The 13,437-nt window shown below is 30.7% G+C and overlaps 1 protein-coding gene across 1 annotated transcript in view; it reads right to left on the reverse strand.

Annotated features, from left to right (window-relative positions):
* Positions 1-13,437, reverse strand: part of Myo9a (myosin IXA) — a 263,115-nt gene that overhangs the window by 169,367 nt on the left and 80,311 nt on the right. The window contains exons 9-10 of the mRNA XM_076851030.2: positions 7,992-8,081; positions 2,939-3,055 (exon numbers count right to left, since the gene is read on the reverse strand). Of these exons, the coding sequence (XP_076707145.2) occupies positions 2,939-3,055; positions 7,992-8,081 (207 nt within the window). The remainder of the gene's footprint in view (positions 1-2,938; positions 3,056-7,991; positions 8,082-13,437) is intronic.

Below are 13,437 nucleotides of genomic sequence, written 5' to 3' on the forward strand. Positions count from 1 at the left end.
AAGAAAAATATTTTAAAAAGGGCTGAGGATGTGGCTCAGTGGTTAAGTGCTCTGGGTTCAATCCCTGATACAACAAAACAAAAATTAACACATGTAATTTTGTGAAATACATGAAGCACAGGCCAGAGATGGAGCTCAGTGGTAGAGGACATGCCTAGCATGAAAGAGGACCTGGGTTCAATTCCTAGAACCTTAAAAAAAAAAAAAGAATGTACAAAGCACACAGCTAGCAAAAGATTATCATAATTGAAAAAAATAAAAGAAGTTCTTAAACTTGGAAAAACCTTAGTTCCAAAAGAGAATGGAAACAGCAGCTACAAAAAAAAAAAAAAAAAAAAAAAAAAAAAAAAATCAAGATTACTAAAGTGAAGGATCAGCAGAAGCCAGGTAATCTTGGCAATGCCAAGAAAACCATGTAATTTTTCCTATTTTAACTTCTATTTCCCAATAAATGGAGGTCTACTATAAAAACTAAAATAACAAGTTTATTAATCAGCCTTATCCAGGCTAAGAATGAAACAAGATATAAAAGCATATAATTTCATAAAGTTAAAATTAAGTATTACTTTAACAAAAAATACAAAGTTTAAAATGTTGACTAGCTCAAAAAAGACTATAATAAAACAGCAATCCTTTCCTCATTCTCAATGTCTGCTCCCTAGAGTCAACATTCCAATCTTGGTAGAGTACACAAGAGATTAATCTTTCATTTTTTTTAATATTTTACTTTTTCAATTCTAGAAATCATACGTAACTTTTTTCCACACCTGACTCCTAGAACTTATTCTATAAATAACTTCTTACTGTGATTGACACAGATTCAGCTCTAATCCCTGTACATAAACATCCATCTCACCACTCTATCACATTCTTGAAACACTTGTTATGACAATTTGATTAACTGAAAATAAGTTTTCTCCACTGCAACTAGGAGATGTACCAGACAAACTAATATAGTGAATGATAAATTATAAGATATTTCAGAAGTCTGTACTAGGAGTATTTTAATTCTATTGATTAAGTCTAGGTCCTTAAGAAATATTAAAATAATGCCCTTCAAAATGAAATCAATTTGATAAATCAGATTGCAATTCAAATTAATTTTATGGCTGTGGGCTTACTTAAACCATGAAAATTTAAGAGCAAATTTACCTTTAAAACAGTAAGATTAAACTAAAGCTGACATTTCTAATCAGTTTGAAAAAGCAGATTATTTCATAAAGGTTTTTGAGAAAAGTGAATCAGAACTGATTGAAGTTAACTACCACTAATCTGCCACATTAAAAACAAGTTCCAACTGGAAAAGAAGTCTAAACATAAAAACTGAAATTCTAAAAGTATAATGCTAAATATTTTTAAATCTTGGACTAGAAGAGGCCTTCCTATATAAGTAAAATAAATACATAAAACCCAGGACTAGAAAGGAAAAGAATGACAGGATTAACTGTGCAAAAATTTAAAACACAGGCATAAAAATACACAACATAACAAACCTTAAAAGTCAAGTAATTGGACTGGGGTTGTGGCTCAGTGATAGAGCACTTGCCCAGCACAGGTGAGGCTGTGGGTTTGATCCTCAGCGCCACATAAATAAGTAAAAACATAAAATTAAAATTAAATTCTGGGGGAAAAAAAGTTAGGTAACTAAAAAAGAGAAGATACATTTGCAGTATATATCAAGTGGAGTCTCCATAATGTCCACAATAAATAGCTCCTAAAAAGGAGTAACCAAAAGAAAAAAAATAAACATCAGAATAGCACAAAGATATAAAAAAAATAATACAGAAAAGAAACTAGAGAAAACAAAATGAGGCATTCAACTTTCCGCCCCAAGTGCTGGGCACTGAACAGGACATGATGCATGCAAGGCAGGCGTTATTCCTCTGAGCCACATCTCCAGGGCAGGAAGGCACTCAACTTTCATCACTGGAAACAATGGAAAAAAGTGGGAAATTCCTCTCTTCATAATCAGATTATGTAAATATTGATAATACCCAATATGGATAAAAGTGTAGGGTAACAGGCACTTTGATATACTGCTGGTAGAAGTATACAATTCTTTTTGAAAAGCAATTTAGGAGTAGCTGCCAAATCTTTAAAATACATATATCCTTAAATACAGCAATTTGACACTAAGGAATGAATCCTAGAGAAAGGTACATAGAGTTAAGTAAAATATTATTTGTTATGGTATTATTTAAACAAAAATTACTTATTTTAATGAGATTTATTTTACACATCATACCATATATTTCAAAATTACTGAAAATAATGAGGTCCAGACATATAATGACATGGAATGTACATAAAGAGACTTTGTTAAAAAATAGTTTGCAAAAATATAGATAGAATGGTTCTATTTATATTTTAAAAAACAATTCTGTATGTGTATGTTTTCGATATGTAAATACACAGGGAAAAAAGATCTGGAAAGACACACAGAACAGTTCCTCTGAAAACAGAAGTAAAAACAAACTATACTCTAACATGAATGAGTCAATCTCACAAACCCAAAGGCCAAATGTTTTCTCTAACATTCAGATGTTAATTCACAATAAGGTAGGGGAGGACCCTAGAGAAGAATCGCATTACCTTAAATTAGGTAGAGGGAAGTGACTGGAGGACAGCAGAGGGGAGGTAGGGATAGGAAAGATAGTAGAATGAAACAGACATTATTACTGTATGTAAATATATATGACTACATGACTAATATAATTTCATAACATGTATACTCAGAACATGTACATTATATCCTATCTATGATATATCAAAGTGCATAAATGCATTCTACTGTCATGTATACTAATTAAAACAAATTTAAAAATTTAACAAAAACAATGCTATACTACTCTACATAATTCTATGCTTTAAAATTTCATGTATTAACCAGTTTATTAAAACAGTTTTCTAGGGAAAACATAACCCAACATATTTTTACCTTGGTATTTCGCTCCAAATCTTTACTATTCAGAAGTGCATGATTAATTCGAAAAACTATCCAGTCAAACAAAGCACTATACAAAGACTTAGCCATGGAGTTCCTCACGGTCACAGCCTGCAAAACAAGAAAAGGGTTGTGAGTGCAAAATAATAATCTGACTAAGATACTACAACAAAGTATACTCTGCTGTCATTCAGGGGAAAAAAAACTTACTATACTGAATAAAAGCTAATTTTTCTCTCAATATAAATAGCTTATAATTGAAATTTTCCATATGTACTCATTAATTTAGTCCAACTCAGGGAATCCAGGCTAAAATTACCATAATACAGAAATAAAACTAGGTCATCCACAGTTCAAAAAATTTTTACTGAAAATTAGGGTATATATTTCCCCTAGGAACAGAAGTATAATGGAAAGTTTACAAACAAATGACCTTACCAGAAGAATATTCGAGGCAGAGAAATAAATCTGAGAGCAAAAAAGGAATTAATGCCTGTGGAATCCTTCTCACACCATAAAGCATATATGTACTACCATCACAGTACCATACACTGTCTTAGCTCCTCATCCACAATAACCTCTAGAAGTATTTCATACCCAGAAATAGTAACAACTGCCTATTTCCAGATTTCTCTAGTTTACGGAAATTCTTATGTACTATCTTTTTGTAAGATTGAAATTTTTATAAAAACAGAAGTCTATTTTTTCAAAAAAGGTATTAGAATTGAATCCTGTCCATTAGAAGACTACAAATCTCAATAATTTATGCATATATATTATGTAGGAATTTATTTTGAAAACTGTATATTCAGGTATACATTCAGAAATGTATATTACATCTCTGCTTTGAAGTACAGAAGAAACAGTAATGATTGAGAGTTGCACTGTTGGGACTGGAGTTGTGTGTGGCTCAGTGGTAGTTAAATTTTATTTAACTTGCCTGGCATGTGTGAGGCCCTGGGTTCGATCGTCAGCACCACATATAAATAAATAAATAAAATAAAAGATTCATTTACAATAAATAAATAAATATCTTTATTTATTCTAGCTGCATTGACCATGGTCATGACACTTCAATTCTTAGGCTGCAGGATATACATCCATAAATTGGAGATTTACAGATACTATATACAACCTATGAATTAATTTCAATTATTATAAGTGCTCTACTGTATAAATCATTCTGAAATTTGACTTTTAAATTTCATATTATATTTTGGAGATTTTTCAATTCTGATTTATATATTCTAGTTTCTTCTGGAAAGGAAAGAGAAGACTGGTATCAAATTAACTACAAAACTAGAAATTTAAAAAGTAAATGAAAATTCTTTTAACAATTTTGAGAAAAAGCAATGTCATCTTAAAATTCTGCATCTTGAAAAATTATCAAAGAAGAAAACCAAAAAGCAAAATGTATACAGCATAATAGAATAACATGCAATTTTCTCCCATAGGGATAAAAACAATCTTTGAAAGAGAAGGAATCTTGCCAGTTGCCACAACATGAATGAATGTACCTGGAGGACATTATGCAAAGTGAAATACCAAAGAACAAATGCAGAATGATCCCAGTTATATGAGATTACTAAAGTAATCAAACTCATAGAAGCAGAGTACAGAGCAGTGGATACCAGAAACAGGAAAGTGAGGGAAGAAACATGGAGATGTGAGTGAAAGGATACAAAGTTACATTTACATAGGACAAGTAAGTCTGAGATCTAACATACAACATGATGACTATAGTTAATAGTACTGTATTGCATATTGGAAGTTTGCTAAGAGAACAGATTTCAGATTCTGTCACCACAAAGAAAAGATAGATATGTGAGAAGACAGATATGTTAATTTGCCTGACTGTAGTAACAACTTCACTATGTCTATGTACATCAAAACTTTATATTGTATACTTTATACATACAATAACTATTGAAGCTAATAAAAATGAAGATAATCTGATCAAACTCTAACTAAAACTAAAATATTTTAAGATTAAATAAATAAGCATAAAACACAGAATATAAGAATGTGTTATTATAATAAATTTTATGAACACATTTTACCTAAAAAACTTTCAAATTAAAACTAAAACCTACCCACTTGTTTATAAGTATCATTTTTATAAAATACCATCACTATACAGAACCCAGATCTGCTAATAAATATCTATTTATGCCATATCTCTCAATTTTTATCACCTTTTTCTCAATGTAGTCCTATCTATCATAACTTAACCTAAATAAGCACAAATACTACATAGTATTTCTCACCAAAGCAAGATTTCACTTAGTGATTCCTATCTTACTGAAGAATACCAATATTCTTAGTTATTCAAGCCTGAAACTTGGAACTCATTTTTTTACATCTCCTTTTTCTTTCTGCCTCTATTATTCAAGTCATAACTAAGTCCTCTTGATTTTACCATATTGTTTCTATTGGCATGTTACCATTTCTTGCAGAGCAAAAATCTTTCTCCTACAGCCTCTAAACTCTGTTCTACATCAACTCTTGCAGAATCTAAAATAGATTAAATAGCCTAAATAGTCCTAAATAGCCCCCAAAATTCCTTTTCCCTGGAGTCCATGTTCTGTATAATATCTTCCCTCACTTAAGCATAAATTATAAATATAATGGATTTCTCACCTACATTTAATTTATGTTACATTATGAAGGTGAAAGGATTTTAAAGATATAATTAAGGGCCCAAATCAGCTGATTTTTTTAGTTATTCCAAAGTAATAGGTGGGCCTGGCTTACAAAACAATCTTTTTTTCTTTTAATATTTTTTTAGTTGTAGGTGGACACAATACCTTTTTATTTTATTTATGTGGTGCATAGGATTGAACCCAGGGCCTCACACATGCAAGACAAATGCTCTACTGCTGAGCCACAGCCACAGCCCATACAAAACAGTCTTAAAAAAGGGTATCAGAGATTCTCCTGCTGGCAATGAAGGAACAAATTGCCATGTTGTGGATAGAGCCACTGGCAAGAAGCATCCAGCAACTTCTAGTTGCTGGTAACAATACCTGCCTGAAAGTCAACAAATCAGTACCTTAGTCCTATAATCACAAGAAACTAAATTCTGTCAACAGTCTAAATTTGGAAGAGAGCCTCAAGCATCAGATGAGGTCACAGCCCTGATGGACATCTTGATTTCAGCCTAGTGCCTAATTAATCTAAGCCCAGAGTCATGACTCTTGAAAACTGCCAAAATAATAATCTATATTGTATTAAGTTGCTAAGTTTCCTACACAGTTATAGAAAACTAACATTCCCTCCAAATAAATTCTTCAAATTGCCAAAGTGTTCCTTAAAAAAAAAAAAAAAAAAAACAGTCTTAAGAAAACTTTTTTCTTAAAACACTTAACAGTATTTCTTCAAGTAAAATACTAAAACATTTAAGAAATGCTTCCCATTTCAAAACTACTAATGGCTAGCACATTTCTGAGCACTGGGTCTTTTCAAATATTTATCAAACGAATAATACACCAAACAAGCATAAATAAAAATAAAAGGTTTTTTAACTCAGAAGTTGAATTTAAAGGTAAAATATAAAGAAACTTTTTATAATAAAAAAAAGTTTACAAAATATAAAAGCACCAAACATTTGATGAAAAAAAGGCAAAACTCTTAAAGGTTTGGGTTTTTTTACTATTTAGAAAGGAGCTATCAGAGTAGGAAACTGTAAGATATGACATAAGAAGAAATACAGACTCAGAGACATAGTTAAGAGGAACCCAAAAGAGGGATAAATGATCAATGTTAGCCTAAAAAAAAATTCTCCAAGGCCCAAAAACAATTTTTTCACTTGTGTTATCTTCTCATCTCACTCATATACTATTTTATAGTTTCTCATCACCTTCATAAAACTCCCCTGTATCAATGGATTTTCAATATTTTCTTATTTATCATTTAGAAATGAAGGGTTCCCCAAAGGTTCATGTGTTGAAGGATAGAGTCCCCAATTTATTAGCAATGTTTCAGAGATGGGGTTGCTAGAAAGTGATTGAATGATGAGTGGATAAATTCATAATTTGGTGGCATTATTGGAAGATGATATAAACTCTAAGAGGTAGGGGCTAAGTGGAAGAAGTCACAGGGTTGGGGGTAGGTTCTGAGAGGGTATATTTTGTCTCAAGCTGCTGCTTCTTTCTCTGTGCTTCCTAGGTGCCAAGAGGTAAGCAGCTTTCCCCCACTGGAGGCCCAAACCAATAGAGTAGACCAACCAAGAAATAAAACCTCTGAAATCATGAGCCAAAATAATTTTTTCTTCCTATAAGTTATTTTTCTCAGGTATTTTCACACAGCAACAAAGAGCTGACTAACACACTATCCTATACACTTAGTATAGTAATAAACACAAATTTCACCTGGCAAATTATACAGATGTTATTTAAAGCCATAAGAGTGAGTGAGATAATGTAGATAAAGAATACAGAGAAGACAAAGGTTGTGTCCTACCTAGTGTACCCACCTTTTTGGAGGTTAAGAAGAAAAGAAAAAGCAAGCAAAAAGAACTACAAATACGGGGCCCACCACAAAAAAAGTAACCCAGCAAAGCATAATGTGCTAGAAGGTAACCGGAAAAAATGAGGTCTCAAGAAGGAATAATCAATGAGATCAAACAAACACTGATAATTTATAATTCTACCCTCTGTCTACTTCATATGAATAATATTAAACTTAATGCTGTTTTTTAAAAAAATGTAATCGACTTATTCTTCAAATTCTTTCCTTTTCACAAAAGGATTAAGCTGTGAAAAAATTAATAAAAATTTAGAGAATTTAAAAAATATATGAAACTTAAGAATGATGAAAAAATTTAAAAAGATCAGTGAAGAAAGATCCTTGGGGAAAAAAACTTAAAGCTCCTACTTAAAATCACATTCAGTTTCTATGTGAATGGAAAATTCATGATCAAATTTCAAGGGCCTAGAAAATGTGTCAGTAAACAGATTTTTTTAATTGTCATTTTAATTTTTGTTAAGAGGAAAAACACAAACTCCTAAGAATGTCTAGAATGCTTTGATTTCAATGAAAACCATACCTCTGCCAACTTGTATGGTAAAATAAGCTTCTCTCCAACTGTCACCGTCTTTCTCGTTACTAATGCTTCAAATAGCATCTCTTCTTTAACCTATACAGCAAAAAAATAAATTCAATATATGATATTTATGACAAAGGTTGAATTATTTTATTGAAAAGCCAACAGAGGAAAAAATATTATATTATATGGGATCAGTAAATATACAATACAGAAAAAGGAAATCCAAGAAAAATACCAGCAATTTGAACATTGGTCAAAGTAGAATTTAACTTGTCTCACTCACTCCCATTACCCCCACTAAAAACCAAAACAAGGTAGATGAGATAAACAGGTCTTTTTAAAATTTGCTTTCTGAGCATAACAGAAAATAAGTTTATTATGCAAAATATAGAAAATATAGAATAGTAATAAAAAATTTTTATTTAAAACAATCACAACACCACAACTAGAGACAAGGATGAAAAACAGTACTTCTTGAATTTCAGGAAGGTTCTCAAAAAGCCCTTATTTATGTTTCAGATGTTTATTTTTATCTATGGATATTAAACTTTAAAATAAAGTTGACACTCCCATTGTTCTCACTCACTTTGTCTCCCAGAGGTAATTATACTATTATGAATTTGATATGTATCATTTTGGTTTTTGTTTTTATACTTTTATATGTATTAAATGTATTCATAAACATGATGTTATACTATCAAATAAATTTAACTCTTCTGTATGGTAGCATATTGCCATATGTTTTTGAGATATAATTATGTTTATAATTTAGATTAAGCTTATTCACTTAATTGCTATACAGCATACCAATAATACCTGTGTGTAATATGGTCTTCTATTTATCGTAATTATAATCACATTTACACTATTTTCAATTTTGCACAACTGGAAAATACACTACAATGAATATTCCTGCATATGAATTCAAGAGTTCCTGTAATGAACAAACTTAAAAATAAAATTATCAGTTTATAAAATACTCATTTTCAGTTTTACAGGATATTACCAAACTCCTATATGTAATTTTTACCAATGTGCTCTCTGAACAGTAACACTGAAAGCTCCTATTTCCTCAAACCTTGACTATATTTGATTTTATCAGGCCTTTAAATTTTATAACACTGAGGATGATAAAATGGTAAAACAAAGATATTTTATAAAAGCATGAATATGTAATGAAAATATTACATTCATAAAAATTTATGGAGACAACATAATATCAAACCATGTCAAGCAAAATAATGTTACATTATAAGGAAAAGCTGAGTTATAAAATATTAGAAGGAAGTATTATCCCCACTATCAGCAATTTATGTCAGATTAAAAAAAATCCTTTCACAGCTATTTAAGTACTGGAGAATGAACCCAGGTGCACTTTACCACTAGGCCACATCCTCAGTCCATTTTATTTTTTAAAACAGGATTTTGTTAAATTGTTGAGGCCGGCCTTGAACCTGAGTCAATGGAATTACAGGCATGTACCTATCACTAAACTTGGCCATGAAAGGATAATTTTGAACCATATTCAACAGGAAAGTATCTGGCAAATATAACACCATAAAAATATGTATATGCCCTCTTTTAAAGTATCCATTGCTCAATTCTCAAATTTCAAAAACTGCAAATAATTTGAGGCACCTTACCTTCACAAAATACAGTAAAACTAAAAATGCACAATGAAGTTTAAATACAAAGCACCCAACCTAATAGATATATTTAAAATACTTTGAAAAATGCAAATAATACTGGGTTTCAAAAAATAACAAAACTAAGACAGGTAAGAAGAAACATATGCAAGAAAAAACCAAAGGTATATTATATGGTACATTTCTAAAATTATTCAAAATAAATATTTAAAAATAGGTGGCAGTATATATCAGTGATAGAGCACAGGCTTACAGCATGTAAGAGGCCCTGGATCCCCAACTACATCACCAACAACAAAAAAATCTATGCTGTAGACTCAAGAAATCTTTTTAAAGAATAAATATTTATTAGTAAAAAATTCAACAAGCTCAATCCCCACTAACAAAAAAAATATAAATTGTGTTTTATCAATGAAATCTTAAGAGTTAAAAGAACCTAGAATATATAAATCAGAATTGAAAAATCTCAAAAATATAATATCAAATTAAAAAGTCAAATTTCCGAATGATTTTTTATAGTAGAGCATTTATAATAAAGTCTGAAATTTGCACACAAAAGAAAAAATTAAGAGAAACATATGGGTAATAATGAGTGTAAAGCATTCTGCTACTGTCAGGTATTTTTAAAAAAATTTTTAAAAAGAGACAAAATTCAAAAAGAGAAAAAATTCAAATTAATAATTTTAAAATAATAATTTTTAAGAGAGAAACAAAATTCAAAAAGAGAAAAAATTTCAAATTAATAAAATATTTATAAGGAAATCAAAAATAATTAATTTTAGATATCTAACATATCATTTCTTAGAAAAATAAAAATTATTAAAATAATTCACATCAGCTTTGAAAAGTAATAAAACATTCATTAACATGGAACAAATGGGAAAAGCATCCAATAAAACTCTCATAAGGTTGATCTCTCAAACCTTTCAAAAACACACTATTGATCCTTCTTTTAAAAACAGGAAAAAGAATGAAAATGACCTAAGTCATTTTGGTGAATTGGCTTTCTGCTGGCACTAAAGCCTGACAGATATAATACATAGATCTATACACATGCACAACCACAGAAAACACATTAATCTTATTTTATTTGGTAAGCATCCTAAAGAAAATATTAATAAATTCATGATATTTGAATCAGCTACCTCTAAAATTTCCTAAATAATTTGATATACACATATGACTTTCAAAATTTTTACGTTATCAATACAAACCCAACACCAGTAGATTCACTATTCAATGTACAAAATTTCATGTTTATCTAACTGAAAAACTGTATGTAAATTAAAAACCCGTTCTTTATATTATTTGAGCAGATGTTAAAATATACTCAAAATACAAAATCTGATAAAAACTGAACAGCTTTTGGTAATGAAGATTCTTCTAAAAAAAAATAAAAAACATCCTCCATAATTACAATAAATCTACTGGAGATTTTTCACATTTCACTTAATCTCACCAGCAAAATCTATCCAAATAGGCTTTAGTATACAAAAGAATAAAAATATTCATGGCTGCATGAGATAACAAATTTAAAAACTAGAAAAAATAAAATTAAATCACTACCTTTAAACTATTCTTCAAAATTACCTATGTTTATCACTGAACTGAATCACTTTAGGAAAATGGGAAATTATATTAAATTTTAACTAAGGAGCTTAAATTTTAAGTTAAGCCAGTTCACCAAAGCTTTAAGGCTTCAATTATTATCAATCTTAAACAACTAGTGGCCATCAATTTTTTTTTTTAAAGAAAGAGTGAGAGAGAGAGAGAGACAGAGAGAATTTTTTAATATTTATTTTTTAGTACTTAGCGGACACAACATCTTTGTTTGTATGTGGTGCTGAGGATCGAACCCGGGCCGCACGCATGCCAGGCGGGCGTGCTACCACTTGAGCCACATCCCCAGCCCGGCCATCAATTTTTAAAATAATTTCTAAGACCTAATTACAGGCAGTGTATCATGGTAGACAAATTTGAAGCTATTTTCTTTCTATTTAATACCAACCTTCAGTCCTAGAACCAGTTCAAAGTACACAAAAGAATAAATTTAAGTAGTTTGGATTAAGTAGTTTGGTTAAAAGTAAGAAATGCTATCAAATCACATCTTTGATACTGGTAATTCCAATTCTCAGAATTTGATTTCTCCTTTTTCTTTGAAGTTGCCTGGACTATCTTATCATTGTCTCACCAGAAAAGGAATAATTCACTAGGTCTAGAAGCTCTGATACTTGCTGAAGGCCTGGATATAAATAACACCAACCAGTCATATTGTCCAGTATTATAACACCACCAAATGCCTGACCAAAATATCACCTGAAGTGCCTGATTGAAATATTATTTGTTCTCTGACCTTCAGACCTTCAAAATTATAATCTTATGGCACCACAGTCCATCTCCCCATAAAAATTCTTTCCAACGAGTGAGTCTAGTTCCAATTTAAGATACTCTCTTTGCCTGCCCCTTTCTCCAGGATGTCATTTCATTATAACTAAAAGCAATGCCCAGTCATGTGTCTTGCTGTGCTTACATAAATAGGAAGGAGGCATCCACGGTTCTCCAAGAGCACTGCACCCTTCTAATGGACACAACTAGAAAACAATTAACTTTATACTACAAAACCCAAACTATACCAACTAGAAGGAGATGTTCTATGCATAGGGAGTTGGTTTAGACTACTTAATAAGTTTACTCTCAATGAAGTAGCAAATGAACCAAGATTTGAAAATATTAACATTTCAACTTCTAAAAGGCACAGTAAGCTATAATTTCTAGCTGCCAAAAACTGGAAATAAAGAAGACTTCCTCCAATAGGTGAATGGATAAACATACTGCAGTATACCCACACATACAATGGAATATTACCCAGAGGTAAAAAGAAATGAACTATCAAGCCACAAAAAGACATGGATAAATCTTAAAACACCTATTACTAAATAAAATAAATCATTCTGAAAACCTACATGCTCTATCATCCCAATTACACTGCAATTACATTATATTACATTCTGTTAAGAACAAATTTATACCACCAGGAAAATGATAAGAAGTTACCAACTTAGAGAGAAGAGTTGAATAGGTGAAGTACAGAGAAACTTTTAGACCTGTAAAACTATTCTGTATAACATTATAATGGGGATACCTGGCTTCGTGTCCTTGTCAAACCATTCAGCACAGAGTAATGTATGTAAATTTCTTTAATTATCAAGACATTAGGAAATTCCAGGAAAGACCATGACAAGAGACTTTACTAACTGTATGACAAATACAAGAAAAAAATCTCAAGAAAGAAGATAGGAAAAGAAGACAATCTAAGCAACTTTAGAAACTAGTGAAATCTCTAGGACTAAAGACAAAAAGAACTGTCCATGGCACTATACTCAATTTGACAAAGTTATTTCTCACAAATAACTACTACAAAATAACATTGTTAACTGCACATTTATGGATGGCAGAGGGTGTAAAAAGGTTTCTCATTGTTTGAGGAGAAGTTAACAGATATGCAAGGTGAGAGACTAAATGATTAATGTAGGAATGGATTTTTAGAAACTTCAGTATGAAGTCATGCTTAGCTTTATATAGATGCAGATGATTACATATAGAAATATTTATAGATATGTGTATATACACAAGTTAGAATATACATATATTTTTCCTTGATCTGTCAGATGAGAGGGTCTGTAAGAAACAACATTCCATCTTATAGGGTGAATCTGAAAGATGAGTAGAAGATGAGAACATTCAAATTATATTCAACCCATTAAGAAAAAAGCAGTTATCTTTACTCACCTACTCCAAAA

The sequence above is a fragment of the Callospermophilus lateralis genome, chromosome 3, assembly GCF_048772815.1.
Source record: "Callospermophilus lateralis isolate mCalLat2 chromosome 3, mCalLat2.hap1, whole genome shotgun sequence".
Classification (NCBI taxonomy): Eukaryota; Metazoa; Chordata; class Mammalia; order Rodentia; family Sciuridae; genus Callospermophilus; species Callospermophilus lateralis.